This window comes from Papio anubis, chromosome 5 (assembly GCF_008728515.1).
Source record: "Papio anubis isolate 15944 chromosome 5, Panubis1.0, whole genome shotgun sequence".
NCBI lineage: Eukaryota > Metazoa > Chordata > Mammalia > Primates > Cercopithecidae > Papio > Papio anubis.
The window spans coordinates 171,716,799-171,734,808 of NC_044980.1; the positions used below are offsets into that span (position 1 = coordinate 171,716,799).

At 56.2% G+C, this 18,010-nt stretch overlaps 1 protein-coding gene across 4 annotated transcripts in view; it reads right to left on the minus strand.

The window, feature by feature from the left end:
• ADAMTS2 (ADAM metallopeptidase with thrombospondin type 1 motif 2) overlaps window positions 1-18,010 on the minus strand; it is a 232,972-nt gene that overhangs the window by 44,221 nt on the left and 170,741 nt on the right. For all 4 annotated transcript variants that reach the window (XR_004183937.1, XM_031666680.1, XM_031666679.1 and 1 more), the window contains exons 6-10: window positions 6,793-6,949; window positions 2,901-3,006; window positions 2,155-2,298; window positions 1,606-1,738; window positions 247-360 (exon numbers count right to left, since the gene is read on the minus strand). Coding sequence is in view for 3 of the 4 variants with exons in the window: in XM_031666680.1 (XP_031522540.1) it covers window positions 247-360; window positions 1,606-1,738; window positions 2,155-2,298; window positions 2,901-3,006; window positions 6,793-6,949 (654 nt within the window). In the remaining variant the exon portion in view is untranslated. The remainder of the gene's footprint in view (window positions 1-246; window positions 361-1,605; window positions 1,739-2,154; window positions 2,299-2,900; window positions 3,007-6,792; window positions 6,950-18,010) is intronic.

Here is an 18,010-nt window from a genome sequence, read left to right on the forward strand (position 1 = left end):
CTTAGAGGGAGATTCCTGAGTGGGGGGCATGAAGCACTGTGAGGAGCTCTCAGATGCCAGGTGTGCTCTGCACAGGGTGGAGGAAGCTCTGGCGTATAGCGTGTGAGGGGTAATTAGAAAGGGGAGAGGAGAGGGCACCAGAGGTCCCCTGAGAGGGCCCCCCACCTCCACTTCAGGGCCTGTCCCTGGCGACCTGGGCACCTAAGATTCCTGGCCTCTGTACTGCTGCCCTTGATCCTGCCTCACCTTGCCAGGTGCACACATAGTCCCGTCCAAGGGGGGCCCCTTCTTGGTCTTGCAGAAGTAGGGGTTGTCCGGGTGGCTGCACCACAGCTGCTTGCAGGGGTCGAAGGTCCGGAACTGGAAGACAGAACCACAGCTTGCCAGGCCCTCCTGCCTCAGGGACCTCCCAGGGGTGCCACCCGCCCCCCGGGTCCTGTAACCTGAGATGCCCCAGTGGGACTGGCCCGTGATGGGCCTGTGTGGCTGGTGGGTGTCATGATTCTGGGGCGGTGAGGACCTTGCCCGTACAGCACGGGGGCTGCAGCATCCCTGGACGCGGCTGGGCCTCTCTGCCTCCAGCCCTTGGAGGCTGCACACCTCAGGGGGCCTGGCAGGCAGCTGGGCCCTATGTGCCCACCTGAGGCTAAGTGGGTCCCTTTTGACCCTTTCTTTGCTGTGGATTCCCCTCCTAAACCCAGGTGAAGCCCTGCCCCCACCCCACAGGCCTGCCCCCTCTGCAGCCTCGGCCTACCCCGGCCTTCACAGTCCGCTTGCCTGGCCTTTCTGCTTCCTATTCTGATAGCACTTCCCGCAGGACAGCCCTGAGGGATCAGCTGAAACTCAGCCGCGGCCCTGAGGCTCCCCTACTCAAGCCTTTCCAGAGCCCCCCATCGCCATGAGAATCGAGTCCACCGTGCTCCTTAGGGAGTCCTGGAAGGAGTTAGCCCTCCTGCGTTGGTACTCGACTCCACCACTTGCTCGCTGTGTGAACTCAGGCAGATTACCTAGCCTCTCTGGGCCTCCGTTTTCTCATCTGTAAAATGGGACTACTTTGCTTTTTTCCTTCATGCAGCAGAGGCGAGCATGAAGACGCTCACAGACACTGAAGCTCCGCCGCACGGCCTCCATGCTCATGGCCGGTTCCTCTGACGGCTCAGCCCTGGCACTCGGCCCTGGAGAGCATCGAGTGCTCCTGTGCCTGCCACACTCTCCTCCAGGCCTCTGTGTCCGTGGCCCTCCCTTCCTGAATGCCCTCTCCTTCTGCTTAGCCTGCAGGCCTCCCTTCTTCCTTGGGAGCCCTCCTGACCTCTGCAGGCTGACACAAAGGCCTTGCCAGGCTCTCACTGCCCCTGGCTGACACCCTGGTCACAGCCCTGTCACCCATGTGCTTCCTGCCTAGGACCGTCTGGGCCTGCCAGGTGGGCTCAGGGTGCCTAGCGGGTGGGGAGTGGTGGGTGCAGAGGGAGAGGCTGCCACTCTGGAGGGCTGCTCTGCGCTCCCCACGCTGGGCCGATCCTCACACTGTCCCAGGAGCTGCCCCAACACCAGCACACCTCCCCCCAGGTCTGGGAGGGGACCCCGCTGCAGGGCTGCCACACTCACCGCTGTGCACATCATGTAACCCAGGCCGAAGTCAAAGCGGCACTGCTCGTTCATGGAGTAGTGCAGCCCTGGGAGCTGGGGCAGTGCCGGCCAGTCATGGGCGAAGGGGTCATCCCGCAGGCAGTCATAGGAGCTGTGGGGGACACACGGGACCGCAAGCAGCGTTCAGCATGGCTGACCATCCAGCCCTGGAGGCAGCTGAGGCCCCTGCTGGAGCTGCCACGGCAGCCCTACCTGCACATCCCGGCCCCTGGCTGTGCTGCCTCAGTTTCCCTGCTGCATCTCTTGTCCTTGGTGTAAGATACCAGGACCCGGCTTGTGTAGACCCCAGGGTAGCTGCCTTGCCTACTTGCCATTCAAGGACAGGCCCCTGACAATGGGTTCTCCTCCAGACACCAGGCTCCTCTCACAGGTGTGCCCTCTCTCCTCCCTGCACACAAGGCTAGAGGACCTGAGGTCGGAGGGCTCTGGTGCATGGGGACTTGCACCCTCCCAGAGCTGAGCCCAGGGACTGAGGGGTCGCCCTCGGAGGACAGGGGTGGTACTCACTGCAAGTAGCGGCTCAGCTCCTGCTGGCTGCAGCGGGACCAATGGAAGCGGTGGAAGGCGGCCTGCACCAGGGGCGCCATGATGCTGCCCAGCCGCACCTCATCGCCGCAGCGGTTGCCCTGCCCGTCGTGCTCCATGCCCAGCCTGCGAGGGGTGAGGCAGCTGGCTGAATCCTATTGGCACATGGGCCTGCCAGTCCCACCCCGCCCCGATGATAGGAGGGAGCCCCATCTTTCCCCCACGGGCTTCCCCTGACCTTGGCCCACCCTGAGCCAGGTGGCACCGACCTGCTGCACTTTGAAAGCTGAGGCACTCTGGGGAGAGAGTGTCCAGCGGGTAGTCCCCAGGTATCCTGTCCCCAGGAGGGGCATGCACACCTGGGCAGAACCATGGCTTCCCTGCCTCCAGCTTTCTGGGCGAGCCACCCTCCAAACCTCTGAGCCTCCTCTACAACATGGGGTAGAGCCCACCCTGCCTGGGGGCTTGGATGGGATAATGCGGCAAGGCCCCAGCTCTAGCTGGCCCAGAGCGCCTGCTCAGTCTGCAGGTGAGCCCTTCCTCCTTTGATTGTTTCCTTCAGCAGACAGTGGGCCTTGGGCCAGCACTGCCCAGCGCTGGGAAGACAGGAGACCACGCCCCAAGTGGCTTTCACACAGGGTGTGTCCCTCTTAAGGCACAGAGGAGAAGTGGGCAGCCAGGGCTGGGGATCCTAGGGAGGCCCCTCTGTGTCCTGCCCTTCCACTTACACGTGGCCAGTCTCATGGGCCACCACGAAGGCTGAGGAGAAGCCGTCCTCGTGGTTCAGGGTGCAGCTGCGGACCGGGTGGCACATGCCGGTGACGGGAGCATAGCCTGGGAGGAGACAAGAGGCGGCTCTAGACGCTGCCATAGACTGGATGGGAAGGTAAGACCTGGCCCAACTTCCAGGCGCTGCTTCTCCTCAAGGCCCCAGTGCCTCCTGTTCCACAGGTAACTACCCCCAGCTGGCACAGCTCAGAAGACACCATAGCAGACACCTCATAGCCTGTGACATCTGGCTGACAGCAGGCCCCCAGCCCATCACCACACAAGCCCCGTGGCCGTTCTGCCTGCAACAGCTACACTGCAGCTGGGGCCCTCTGCTTAGTCAGATGTCACCTGCTATGGCTTGTCTGACACCTGACAGTTTCCTGCCTGCCGTTCTCTTTCACGCCACCTGCCCCTGCCCACTGCCTGCCTCACTGAGTGGCCCCTGAGCAGCACCTGCTTCCACACCTCTCTCTGCTAGAGGCATCCTGCCCCTCATCTGCCTGGCATCACACCCTCCAAGCCCACCTCCTCTAGGGGATGTTTCCTGGGTCTCCCCTTGTTTCTCTGGGGTCCTTGAGACCCCAGCTAAACCTGTTTCCATAATGCCGCAGAAGGCTGCAAAGCTGTTCAGCCCATGTGCCACACTGGCCTGCAGAATCTCCCAGAGGGGCCTGGCTGGTGTGGAGTGAGAGGCCAGAGCCACCGCAGAAGATGAGACCAGTGGCCTACGACGGCCCAGGGCCAGGGGGAGAGTGGCAGAAGTTCATGACGCTGAGACCCCACGTCAAACTGAGGAAGACAGATAATGAGGCCGATTCATTTCCCCAGCCCTTGTCTCAGCAGAGGAAGGCGGCTCGGACAAAATAGAGAAGTGCATACAGGGATATGGGTGCCACGTGAGGTCTCTACTTGTACCCCTGGGAGTCTTCCTAGAGGCCTGCCAAGCACAGAGCCCTGACTTTCAGAACCCCAATCTGCCCTCACTCCTGCCACGCCCCAGTGAGAGACCCTGAGGCCACGCGGTCCACGGAGAAGGGAAGGAGGGTCACTGGGACCCCGGGTGAGCGGGCGGTGTATGCCCCTAAAAATAGAAGTGTGGTGATCTAACCCTTGTCTTTTCCCGTTGTAATAAACAGGGAAATCTGCATTTTTTGCTCTGCAGATTTTGAGACGAGCGTTGAGTCTGTGTGCCGGAGTGGAACGTTGCCATCTCCTCTTTGTCCTTTGTGTGCAAGGCTTGCAGATGCATCTGCCTCGTGGGAGGCTTTTCATTCATCCTACTTAGCATTACAGGAGCCTGTGAGATTTGACAGCGCATCTTTATGTTTTTCTTTGTTTTCTTCCCTCTTATTTTACTGTGCGGCTGTTTTCTCCATCCGGAATCTTATTAGATAGACTGTGCCTCCTCGATGGAGGAAATGTCTCCTAACTTTTCTCTCATGTTAATCTTTTCGTTTTTTGCTCCCATTGGGAGATGCCCTTGACTCTTCATTTCAGCTTTCGATTTTTTTTTTTTTTAAGATAGGGTTTCACTGTGTCACCCAGGCTGGAGTGCAGTGGCGTGATCTCGGCTCACTGCAACCTCTGCCTCCCGGGTTCAAGCGATTCTCCTGCCTCAGCCTCCCGAGTAGCTAGGACTACAGGCGCCTGCCACCATGCCCAGCTAATTTTTGTATTTTTAGTAGAGACGAGATTTCACCATGTTGGCCAGGCTGGTCTCGATCTCCCGACCTCGTGATCCGCCAGCCTTGGCCTCCCAAAGTGCTGGGATTACAGGCATGAGCCACTGTGCCCGGTCTAGCTTTCAAATTTTTTACTTTCCCCATCCTATCCATAATTTTATACAAATGCTTTGTTGTTCTCTAATTCTTCATAGAAACCTCCTCTGGGTTTATGGATGTATTTTCTCAAACATTCTGGGAATACTACTTTTAAAAACCTGCTTTTCTTGTCTCTAAATTATCTCTGTTTTCTCTAGAGCCAGTTTTCAAACTTTTTGTTTTGTTTTACATCTTGGTCCGTCTTTTTCATGCTGTAATGATTTCTTGTGTTTTGGGTTTTAAAAAAATATCTGGTAACCCTTGGGTGTCCTTTCATATTTTTTTTTTTTTTTTTTGAGACAGTCTCATACTCTGCTGCCCAGGCTGGAGTGCAGTAGCACAATCTCGGCTCACTGCAACCTCTGCCTCCTGGGTTCTAGCGATTCTCCTGCCTCAGTCTCCTGAGTAGCTGGGATTACAGGCGCCCGCCATCACACTGGTTAATTTTTGTATTTTTAGTAGAGACGGGGTTTCACCATGTTGGCCAGGCTGGTCACGAACTCCTGACGTCAAGTGATCCGCCTGCCTCGGCCTCCCAAAGTGCTGGGATTACAGGAGTGAGCCACTGCACCCGGTCAGTTTCATATTTTTAAATGAGTGATCGGGTCACTTAATATAAAAGCTGTGTTGGTTTCCTCTCCTGGGGGATAGCTCTGCTTCCGGTTAGTGCCCTCACCAAGACAAAAGAGCCAAGTGCACCCTCATCACATGGTTGGCGCAACCCCTGGCTGCAGTGCGTTCGAGGGCGAGCTATCCACTCCTCAGCCAGACATGGCAGCTTCAGTCTTTTCAAGTTAACTAAGCTATTAGCTATGTCTTGATATCTCATTGTGGTTTTCTTCTGTTTCCTTTTTTTTTTTTAAGACAAGGCCTTGCTCTGTCGCCCAAGCTGGAGTGCAGTGGTGCAATCATAGCTCACCTCCTGGGCTCAAACAATCCTCCCACCTCAGGCTCCCGAGTGGCTGGGACTACAGGCATCCAGCACCATGCCCAGTCTCATTGTTTCAATTGCATTTTTCCAATGTCTGCTGAGGGTGAGTGCCTTTTCATATGTTTATTGCTCATTCATATTTTGTTAAGAGCCTCAAAAGAGTCTCCTGCCCACTTTCCGACTGGATTGTCTTTATTATCCTTACTATTATTGTAGGTGTTCTTCATATACTTCAGGTATCAGTCCTTTTTTATAAATATTTCCCCCAGTGGATTAGCAGTGCCTTTAATGCACAAACTTTTAAAATGTGCTACTATTTATCAGTTATTTCCATTGAGTTTGTGGGTTTTTTTTAGGTCGGAGTCTCGCTCTGTCACCCAGGCTGGAGTGCAGTGGCACTATCTCGGCTCACTGCAAGCTCCGCCCCCCGGGTTCCCGCCATTCTCCTGCCTCAGCCTCCTGAGTAGCTGGAACTACAGGCACCGCCACCACGCCCGGCTAATTTTTTGTTTTTTTTTTAGAGACGGGGTTTCACCATGTTAACCAGGATGGTCTCGATCTCCTGACCTCGCGATCCGCCCACCTCGGCCTCCCAAAGTGCTGGGGTTACAGGCGTGAGCCACCGCGCCCGGCCTTTTTTTTTTTTGTCTCTGTTTAAAGCAAACGTCTCTTACTCCAAGAACATGGAGCCGTCCGCCTACGTCATCTTCTTTCATTATTTTGCGTTTCTTATTTAGACCTAAAATCCATGTGAGATGCTCTCTGTCTACAGAGTGAGTGGAGGGGACAGGCCTCCTTTCTTTCCAAATTGGCCCCACACCATTTGTTAGACTGTTTTCCTCCTCTTCTCTGAAATGTCACTTTTGTGACACATAAGTGTCCCTGTACACATAGGTCCAATTCAGGACACTGGATTCTGTTCTAATGTGTATTTGTCTGTCCGTGCACTGCCCCACACCCTCACCCAGCTAAGCTGGCCACAGCCTTCCTTGCCCTGACACGCTTCCCTGGGCTGGGCCAAGGCTCCCAGGGCCCCCTGCACGGCCAGGGGCTTATTTCCATTTCATGCCTCTGTGGCCCTGCGTGGGTGAGGCTCACCTTGCATGCCAGAGGGCCCAAAGTCCTGCCGTGTGAGGAAGATGGCGTGATCGTGGTATTCGTCGTGGTCCGCGTCTGGCTTCTGCTGGAGGTAGGCCCAGCGGCAGACATTCTCCAGGCTCTGAGAGGGGTTCCCGATCTCGATGAGGCTCATCGACTGCAGGGGGATGGAGAGAAACGGAAGAGAGGGGTTGGCGCCTGGTGGCCCAGTGGCGGGCCGAGCAGTCTGCAGTGTTGACAGACCCCGTCCACTGGGAATCTGGTCCACGTGGTACAAAGGCCCGGCCCGGTCACTCTCAGGACCTGTTCCCACTGGGCTCCATTCTTCGACATGGAAGAAAAGGTTCCGCAGTCACACTCACCTGCATGAGTTTCCACACAAAGTCACCGCAGTTTTCAGGTGAGATGCGGAAGCCAAGCCCTAGGTCATCTAAGGCCTCGCATAGTCCCCCCGTTACCCCATTTCCAGAAGTCCCTGTGTGTGTTCTGTGAGGCACCTGTTCCGTGCAAGGCCTCCACAGACGGCAAATGCCATGTGGATCTCACCCCAAAGAGCTCACAGTCCTGGGAGGGTCCGTGGCAGGGGAGGTGGAGATCCCAGTGTGGTGTGCAAGGCCAGAGGAAGCGGGCGATCACTTTCCATGTTCCGCCCACGTGAAGGTACTTGCAGAAACCAACGCAGGGCAGGAAAAGAAACTGCAACTGACATATTCGCTTGGTGTAAAGGTAATCGCGGTTTTGCCATTAAAAGTAATGTCAAGGACTTTGGCACCAAACTAATAGAAAAACAGCTGTATCAAGAACAGGGGCATACACAGATGATTCCCACAGGAACCACACACGGGAAGCCACTGGGAACCATCCCATTCCATTTTGTATCATGACATACGCCTGACAGCCAGGGTGGCCTTGGAACCGTGCGTCCTGCACACCCTCTCTGCACCGTGACATTCGCAGGCACTCTCAATTTGACTTCAGGACGAAGAAAGCTGTCCTGGACAGGAAACTGAGACTCAGAGAAGTTAAGCAGCTTGCCCGCGTCACAAAACTAGGAAGTAGAAGAATTGAGATCGGATCCAAAGAAGCCTGAAACCAAAATCTATACTCAACTCAGCGCCCTAAACTTCCTCCTTAAATAAGACGTGTACAGTATCGTTTCAAAAGCGAGGCTTCTGTGAGCGGCGCCCTTCCTCTTTTCCTCCACAATTCTCACAGCGTCATTTTGGTTTCTGTTCTCACCATAGACTCCAAACACCGAAGTAGTTCCCTCCAAGAGAACCAACAGTCCCTCTGAGTCCTGGGCGTGTTCCTTTCCCCTTTAAGGACTTATCTGACCATAAAATAGAGATGTGCATTCCTTGGTAGCTACGTATGCAAGTGTTTTTTCTCTTGCATAAATATATCTCTTGCATAAATATAAGTAGAACCACATATTTCTCTTTGTGTGTATAAATAACAAAAAGTTAGCTGAGCACAGTGGCACACACCTGTAATCCCAGCACTTTGGGAGGCTGAGGTGGGAGGATCACCTGAGGTCAGGAGTTTGAGACCAGCCTGGCCAACATAGTGAAAACCTGTCTCTACTAAAAATGCAAAAATTAGTCTGGCTTGGTGGCGTAATCCCAGCAACCTGAGAGGCTGAAGCAGGAGAATCGCTTGAAGCTGGGAGGCGGAGGTTGCAGTGAGCTGAGATTTCACCACTGCCCTCCAGCCTGGGCAACAGAGTGAGACTCCATCACAAAACAAAACAAAACAAAACAACAAAGGGTATTGTTAGCAAACCACTTAGTTCCAGAAGAAGGGAGCACAACTCAAGCCTAGGTAAGACAAGTCATTCCCAGGGCCCCAGTCAATGACTGACAAGATGTCAGACCAATTCCCAAGTCCCAAGCACAGAGTTAATTGTATGATTTTATTTCCTGCTCCTGGGAGATGAGATAACTCATTCTAATAAGGTTTCCATGAGTCCTAATGAAATAAGTCATAAATCAGAGTGTGATGTCCTGTGACCAGGACTTGTGGGACATTGGCACACATGTGGACAGCCTAGAGGATGCTGGAGGAGGGCAAGGGGAGGTGCACTTCCTGTTCCCATCATGACCAGGAAGAACATGTGACTAGCTCTGGCCAATGAGCTGTGAGCAAAAGTGGGGCATGTCTCTTTTTGGTTGGAGCATCTAATTGCCCATTAAGACCCTTCAGAGATCTCTCTTTTCTGGCATGTGATCTGGCAACATAAAGACAGTGGCTGCTCTGTCACCTAGGACCTGAGTGACAATAAAACCCGGATCCTCTGCCAACCCACACTGAACATACAGCATGAGCAGGAAATCTTGGTCGTTTTAAGCCACTGGGATGCAAAGTGTGTTTGTTTCTGTAGCATAACCTCACCTACTCTAATTGATACAGGAGGAAGGGAGTGGGTATCTACATCACATCCAAGCCTGATCCCTGCAGCTCATCCCAAGTCCCAGTCGGGTAGTATCCGCCTCTGGGTAGCCTTGAGAGGTCACAGTTCTGAAGGAGGAATCAGGTGAAAGAATGTCCTTTCTCACTGTCTCCTCCTAGGGAGTGAGCTTGGGATGGCATGAGGAGGAAGGGACCCTGGGGTGGATGGGATTCGGTGCTAGAGCTCAGGCCTTGTGGTTGGTTGTACTCACTGAACTTAAAGATTGGCAGCCCAGATATGGATGAGCCTGGGGAACCTTATGTTAAATGAAATAAGCCAGGCTCAGAAAGACAGATATTGCACGCTCTCGCTCATATGTGGAAGCTGGAACAGTTGATGTCACAGAAATAGAGAGTAGTTCCTAGAGGCTGGGGGGCAGCGGGCTGGGGACTGCCAAAGGCTGGTTAACATATCCGAAAGTACAGCGAGATGGGGGGAATAAGTGCTAGTGCCCTGTAGCGCCAGAGAGTGCCTGGAATCCACAAGAATGTATGGTGCATTTTCAAATAGCTGGAAGAGTGGACTTTGAATGTTCCCAACACAAAGAAATGATAACTGAGGTGACAGATATGCTAATTACCCTGATGTCATCATTACACGTTGCATACATGTGTCTAAATCTCACATCCTACCCCAGAAATATGTACAATTATTACATGTCAATTAAAAATAACAGTAAGCGCAAAATCAAAAACCAAACGAGCATGACTTTTTAACATAAATGTTTTAAAAATTACCAGCCCAAATCCAAATCAGAAGGTCAGCACAAAGGTCACTAATGATTGCTTTTGCTAGGATGGTGGCAGGCCCCTGCTGCAGTGTGAGTGTCTCTATCCATGACACCCGGCACAGCTCAGCAGCCTTGCTGGACTCCAGGGCACATCTCCCAGCATCCGTGTCAGGGGAGTCCTGCCCATGATGAACTCACCTGTCCTCAGGGTCCTAAGCCCCAGGTAGTGGGACAGTCCCTTCCGATGCCCTGGTGGGCTGCGGGGACTTCTGCCTGCCCTTGTTTCCCTTTCGTGAAACATCCCCTCCTTTAATCTGAGTCAGACCCCAGGCTTCAGGGGCGGGCCGTCCCGGCCAATCCCAGCACCATGCCTTCCTGGCCACCATGAAGGATCAGGGTGAACATACAACCAAAGTGGGCCAAGGAGTGGGTAAGGTGTGAGGTGGTGGGCCTGCAGTGGCTGGAGCCCCCTGCACTACAGGAGACCCCCCACCAAGGACTAAAGGAGGATGACACCCCTGTCGAGCTAAGACTGGGGCTGCATTCTCATCTGAAGGCTGTACTGGAGGCGGGTCAGCTCCCAGGCTCATTCAAGTGGTCACGGTGGGACCCCGCTTCTCAGAGCTGTTGCACACCATACCGTGTAGGTGGGGCTGTCACCCATGGCAGTTTTACCCCCCACCGCCACCCCCTGCTCGAGGGAACCCAGGAAACAAGAGAATGCACCTCCCCTGCAGAAGCCTTTGATAAAATCTCAGTCCTGTCTTCCCCAGGGCATGGACATTAAGACACCGGGTCACTGGGGGCCATCGCCAAGGCTGCCTGCTGCTGACCTGTGTCATTTATGCATCAAGAAGTTCCTCTCCTTGTGAAAGCCAATTCTGAGTTGTGTCCTTGTCACTTGCAGCTGACAGACTCTGAGCTACATGCTTCCTCCTTTGGGGGACCCCAGGGACCCCAGTCAGGACATTCTCTGGCCCGTGAAAGATGGCATCTGGTCTGGGGGCAGCTGATATGTTCTGGGGACAGTTTGTATGTTTTTCAGTGGGAGAAGGCCCTGGCCAAGTCTTTGAGGAGGAGTCAAGAGTCCAGCCAGAAAGACATGCCCCAATATCAGGCCCAGAGGCAGGAATGAGGCCACCGGGTAGGACAGAGCCGTGGCAGGAGCCAGGCTGAGGCAGGCTGGGAGCAGGCAGGCTGGGGGTGTGCAGGGAGGTCCGCCATCCTAGTGCGTGGGCTTGTGGGGAGTACTGGGAGGACGCTGGAAACCCAAGTGCCTACAGGAGCAAGGCGGGTGACAAGTCAATGAGGCAGGCTGGTTGCACGAAAAGTAAGTCCATCTTGTGTTTTCCCAGTTTTGAAGGAGAAAGGGTACAGAGGAATATCTCCCTATTAGAATAGAGTCGGTGGGGGGTGATAAGGAGTGGTGAGGACTGTGGCAAACCCAGGTGCCCAGGCACAGCTGAAGGGAGCAACATCCGCCCAGCGCCGGCAGGAACAGAGGCCCAGAGCCGCCGGATCAGATTTCTCAGGTCAGTCGTGAAATCCGGATTTTACAGACACCTACGTAGCAGTAAACACTGGCTCAAATTAAAATTAGTTATGCAGACAAAACAACGCGTCCCCCCATCACCGCCTTATGCCAGAACCCTGGAATAAGAGCCCTTCAGTGGACAGCCCCTTCTCCACATCCCTGCAGCCTGGATCCACTCTGGCCGGTCACCTCTCTGCTCCCAGATGCTGGCTTCTGTGGTCCAGCCCGGGTTCCCAGCCCCTCTTAGCAGCCAAAGTGATCTTGCTGCTGCGGCAAGATAATTTATTGAAATATTGATTTGTGTTTTTGTTCTTGCCTCGCTTTGTTCTTGGCCCATTCTAAGAAGGCAGTCTGCCACTTTCGTTCTCCAACCCCAAGGGGGTTGTACTGCAGGGTCCAGAGCTAAAGGGGTCTACGACCCCCTTCTGGCTTTGGGGTTCTGAAGAGACTCCCTGAGGAGGGGACAGGGGGAGGGCTGGGGTGCATGGGCACAGGGAGGGGAAGCTGCACTGGGGCCAGGGGAACCCTGGAAGGCAGGACTTCAGAAGACATGAGTGTGCTGGACCTTGGGAGCCTGGGTCCCAGTAGGGGGCACCCCAAGAAGTAGAGGAGAAAGTTACCTCAGTGTCCAGGTACCCCAGGACTCAACCTGCCACTGGGATTTTAACTGACAAGCCATGGAGCTGCTTGTACTTTCTCTCTGCAATGTCCCAACATTTCCAAGGTACCGGCCTATCGCTGACGGGCACAGAGGAGCCCAGGGACAGAGATCTTGTCCTTGCTGGGTCTGGAGCATTCAAGGGCTATGGGATACCCATGATGCCCAAACATTGACCTTGTGCCCAGAGACTAGGGCAAGGGCTGTGTGCATTCTTAAAAAAGCCCTTTGGGTCAGTGAGGAAGGCGTGGGGATAGAAGGGGACAGTGTGGCACTGAGATGCATGCAGGTGTGGCTGGTGCTGTGTCAGGAGGGTCAGGACCTGCGGCAGGAGCTAAGAGGCATCAGGGCTGCAGGATGGGAACAAGAAGGCAGAGACGGCACCAGTCTCTGGCTTTGGGGATTGGTAGCAAGGCAGAAGCGGAGGCCCGGGAAGGGGACGATAAGCTCCAGAGGAAAAGCGTGGGGTCCGCAGTGCCTGGAACACAGTCACGGCAATGTCTGTCCTGGCCAGCTTGCTCGTGGGGAAGAGCTGGGCAGTTTTGCTTTGGGAGCTCTCCCACTTCTGGGGGTGCAGCCCTTGTGGGTGATCAGTCCCAAGCGTTAGTGGGGGCCCACGTTAGGCCTCATGGAGCACAGGTTCGAAAGGACTGAAAACTGGCTAAAGTGGGTTTGCCTGGTGGCAGCACCCAAAGCAACCATCCGCAAATTCCTGCTCATGCACCCCAGAGCCCCCCTCCCTCCACCCGCTCCCTCCACTCCATGAGAGCTACGGGCAGCCTTGGGTTCTGCATGCCTCTAAGGACTCCTCACAGAAAGAAACTGATGTCCAGGCAGAGACGTCGGGGCAGCTGGACAGGTCTGCAGCCCAGGAGGGAAGTCTGGGCTGGCCGTGGACAGGGCAAGGCCCTCACTGCGGGAGAAGTCAGAACCCAGGGGGAAGAGCCAAGCTCAGGTCTCTCTGCTGAGATCTCCAGCAAAGGATACTAGCCTGACACGCAGGGAGCTCCCCCGTGGGTCACTTGGGCTCCAGCGGGACCACCTGCTGGGATGCGACCTCCTTTGCTCCTCTGCCACCTGGCCTGCATGCAGGAGGCCAGATGGGTCCCTGCTGCCTGGGGCACCCCAGCCCCCACCATCCTGCACCCTTGCTTGTATCGAGCATGGGAACTGTGCTTCCCCTGAGCGAGGAGGAGGAAACACACATTTCTCATGTATGGATCTCCTCCAGAACTGAGGGAGGCTGCGTTGCTTGTTTCAACTGAGGATTCTTTCACCAGCTCACCGCGGTCGTCTGCGTCCCTCCCAGTCCTGAATGCACCTGACTTTTGGCTGCCTGCTCAGCTCTGCGTGGCTCCTCTAAGAAAGTCTGTCTGTGTGACTCTACCTGTTCCCAGCTGTGCTGACGTGGGGACCAGGAGTGAGCCCCTCGGGCCATGGTGCTCCTGGGGAGTAGCAGCCCGGGCTCTGCAAGGGGGTGGCCACAGGACCAGCCAGGGGCTTTATAGGGCAGCCAGTCCTCTCCCCGGGCAGCCGCGGGCACCCACCCTCCAGAGCAGGGGGCGGTAGATGGTGCTGTATGATTGTGGATGGACATTTCTAGACCCTGGGGCTGCATGGTAGCTGCAGGCTCCACCTCCTGAGTGAGGCAGGGCCTCTGAGGGCACACGCTTCCTAGCGGCAGCGGCTCCCAGAACTCCCAGCTCCAGCCTGGGGGCCCCAGAAGAGCCAGGCCAGAGCAGCCTGCCGTCAAGCTGTGGATGGAGTCCAGGGGCCCACCCAGCCCAGGATGCAGGAGGAGGCCTGTGTGGGCTGACCCTAGCTCAGAGCATGGGAACAGAAGAGCTTCCTAGGAGGCTGATCGGACCCTCCACAGGGGCCCCAGGACAATGGTCATCCCTCATGGAGGGCTCTGCCACCTGTTTGGATGTGACATCGACTGCTGCAGACATGGGCTCCCAAGTGGGCTCCACTGCCCGAGTGCTTTGGGGCCCTGGCCCAGGCTGGCTCTTCCCATGTGCAGGGTCCTCCTTGGCCATCATGAGCACCCACCTCTATCCACCTGGAGACCCTCCTTGCTATGCTGGTTCACAGAGCTGCCCAGATGCAGGAAGCAGACACTTGTCCAGGCCCCTGGGGTCCTCCCAGAGCAGTGCCAGGAGCCTGGTCCCAAGAAGAATGGTGTTTCCTCCGGGTTCAGCCTGTTTGGCTCCCCTGGCCTGGGCTGGAAGGGGTCTGAGGACGTGCATGAAAGGCTCAGTGATCCCACCATGAGGTGGAGAGGGCAGATCCGAGGGACTTAGCGAGGCAAGAGCTTGATGGGCCTCACCTTGGGTCAGAAGGTCACTTTGCTGAATGCTCCCCAGGGCTGTCAGGAGTCTTGGCCAGGGCAAGGATGAGGAAACGCTGCGGGTCCCTGAACCTCAGGCCCAGCCTGCAGGAGTCTGGGTAACCCCACGGGCCTTGGGGAACAGCCAGAAGCTTAGGGAGCCTGCGGGCCTTGGGTGGGCAAGTGGGCTGTGTCCAGCTCCAAGCCCCAGCTCCCATCCTGGCCGCGTGACCCTGGCTCTGAGCTGCCTGCCTGGTCCCCTCTCCTGGGTGTAGTCGGTCACCTGCCAGATGGGGCACCTACTGGGGATATGCCTGTTGCTGTCACTGGCCTCTCAGCCACTAAAGCCTAAGCTCCTTGAGGGCTGGGTGGATGCTGGGCACGACTCTGTGCCGCAGCCTTGGCCCACGCCTGCCCTCAGTAGCCCTGCTCGGAGCAATCTCAGCTTCTGCTCTCCATGCCAGGATGAGGCAGCGAATGTGGCCAGAGGGCCCTGGCTGCTGGGTGCTTAGTGACCAGGAGGGAGCACAGGAATGAAGGAACGAACCCAAGCGCCCTGGGAGCCAGGCTGGGCAGGGAGGGCGGGGCCGGCGGTGGGGGTGTTCTCAGAGGCCTGGGGAAGTGAGCCAGAAGGGCTGCCCCGCAGATGCTGACCCCAATAATAAGTTACTGCCCGCAAGGAGCGCCCCGCTAGGCTCAGGCTGGGCACACAACATCTCACTTCAACCTTATTTTCCTGCCTTCCGGATGACAAGCCGCGTCTCAGACAACTGAAGGGACTCGCCAAAGCCCCACATAGAGGTGGGGGTGGCAGCCCCCCGCGCGGGGCGCGGGGCGCGAGGCAAAGGCCGGGCCCGAGCGGCCACCAGGTGTCGCTGCTGCCGCGAGAACGGGGCCCGGGCCGGGGACGCACCCTGCGCGGACACCGCGGCCGCACCCGGGCTCCCGGAGCCCCGGCGGCCCCGAGACGGCCTCTGGGTTTCACCCTAAATACATCAATTACCACCTGAGCAAAAAGTTCTGTTCCCATCATTGCTCTCCCACATTTCCATTGTTTGCTCTGGAATGAGCTGAATTATTTATGCCCTTCCCTCCTTCAGTCAAGGAGACGTGGGAGGAAGCCGGGATGGGGATGCGCAGCCTGGAGGCCGTCTCCGTTGGAACCGCGCCCGCCCCGCCAGGAGGCTCTGCCTGCTGGGCAAGGCGCGCTCAGCCAGCCCCGCAGGCCGCTACCGGACCAAGGCTCAACCGAGGCCACTGCAGGTGGCAGGTGGGGTCACCTGGGCAGCCCTAGGCCCAGTCTAAATATCTCATCTGCTCTGTTCTTGGCCAGTTACCTTACTTGTCCCCACCTGCAAAATGGGCACAACTGCAGCTCCAAGCTTGGAGCTGGGGGATTCCGCCCAAGACAGTTCAGGCAGGGTGCAGTCAGCACCCACAAGCGTTCCTTGTCCTTGTCTCTGCCGTGCTGATGATACAGATGGAGTATGACACCAGTCCCCGGGGACTGGCCTACCTGCTGGGGCTGGCTCATGTCCCAAGGGGATGTGGCTTCAGCAAAGCTTCTCAACCGTCCCCATCCCAGAGGGGCCCTCCTGCCTCAGACCAGCCTCCCAAACAGGTGCGAGATAGGACAGCAGAGAGGTTGGTTCAGGTGAGCAGAATACATTTCTCAACCTCAGCACTCCAGACATTTGGGGCCAGATAATTCCTGTTGGGTGGGGCAGGCGCCCTGTGCATGGCAGGATGTTGAGTGCACCCCTGGGCTCTCCTTACCAGAACCCAGTGGAACCCTCCCCCTAGTCGTGACAACCAAAAGTCTCTCCAGACACTGCCAAATGTCCCCTGGGTCAGGGGGAGGGGTGGCCAAGTCATTCTTGGTTGGGAGCATCTGATCCTCAGGGGACCAGGGCAAGGAACCTGAAGCTGGCGCTCCTGACCAGTGGGATCACAGAGTCCATCCCCTCCTCCCAGAGCAGAGTGGCTCCACCAGCCTGTGGCCCCGGGCAGGCCGCTTAACCCCTGGAGCCAGGGTCCTCACTGTCAAACGGGGATGGTTACAGCGACTACTCCATAGGGTTGCTGTGGGGGTGAGGGCAGAAAGTCACGTAAAGGGCTTCAGACGGTGCCTGTCCCAGAAGACGCTCTACAAACAGTCCCTTGCATGAACGCCTTTATGATTGTCATCATTCCTGTGGTGTGCTGGGGTTTCCCAGACCCCCGTTACGGGGGAAACTAAGGCTCCAGGATGTTACATCGCTCACCAAAGGTCCCACGAGTATGGACAAAGCCAGAATGAATGGCAGGGACAGGGTCCCACCATCCCTGCTCCGTGAGCGCACCTTCTACCGTGCACCCCAGCTGAGTGCAATGTGGACTCCCCAAAGGCTGGAGGTCTCTTGCTCTAGGCACGGCTTACAGATCAAATTTCATCACGACAGGGAACCACAACAAGAGCTGGGGCAGGAGACGTGCACCTCATTTCTCTGCCAGAACTCCCATATCGTTCCAGCATTTTGTTTCCAGCCATCCTCCCCAAAGCCTGGGAAGCTATTCCCAGAGAGAGCCAAGCTGCCAGAACAGGATTCTCAACTCGAGCCTTCCCAGGCATGAGCCGGTGCAGGCCTGGGGGGAGCCAGGAGAGGGGCCTCCTGCTAGAATCTGAATGTTGTGTTCCCCACATTTGAAATGTTGAAATCTGAGAACCAATGTTCTGGTATTAGGAAGTGTGGCCTTTGAGAGGTCATTAGGTCATGAGGGTGGAGTCTCCATAAATGAGATTAGCACCCTTACAAAAGAAGCCTGAGGGAGCCTGTTCACCCTTCCATCATGTGAGGGCACAGCTAGAAGGTGCCCTCTAGGAGGAATGGGTCCTTATGACACATCAGTTCTGCTGGTGTCCTGCTCTTGGACTTCCCAGCCCCCAGAACAGTGAGTAACACAATTCCATTGGTTGTAAATTACCCAGTCCAAGGTGCTTTTGTTATTGCAGCCCAAACAGAAGACACCTCCCAAGGGCAGTGTCCAGCCCTAGTGCCTCCTAGTTCTCTGGATCCAGGTAGGTCTGGGTCAGGAGGTGGATTGAGGATGACCTGGGTGGGCCATCATGCCTTGCACCCCTATCAGGTTGGGGGTTGGAACCCAGATGCTCAGGAGGACAGGGGACTGTCCCTGGGACGAGGCACGGGGTGTGCTCCCCACCTCGCCCCCTGTCCCAGATCCCCAGGGCCCTTGATATATCCTCCCCAGACCTTCACTCCCTAGCCTTCCTGCACCACGGCTGGGCCACTCTACCCTACAGGTGGGTGGGTGGGCACACCAAGCCCCCGCCCTCAGCACCTCTCTTCTCTTGCTTTCCACTAGGAGACTCACATGCAAAATTTCTCAGACCTTTCACCTCCAATGCTGAAAAATTCCAACAAGCGTTCCACACTTTGTCTTGACCTGGTTTTTTGTAACAAGACACTTTATGTCCTTCTCTGATGGTCCCCAAGTCTCTGATTTCCATTTGCTTTGAT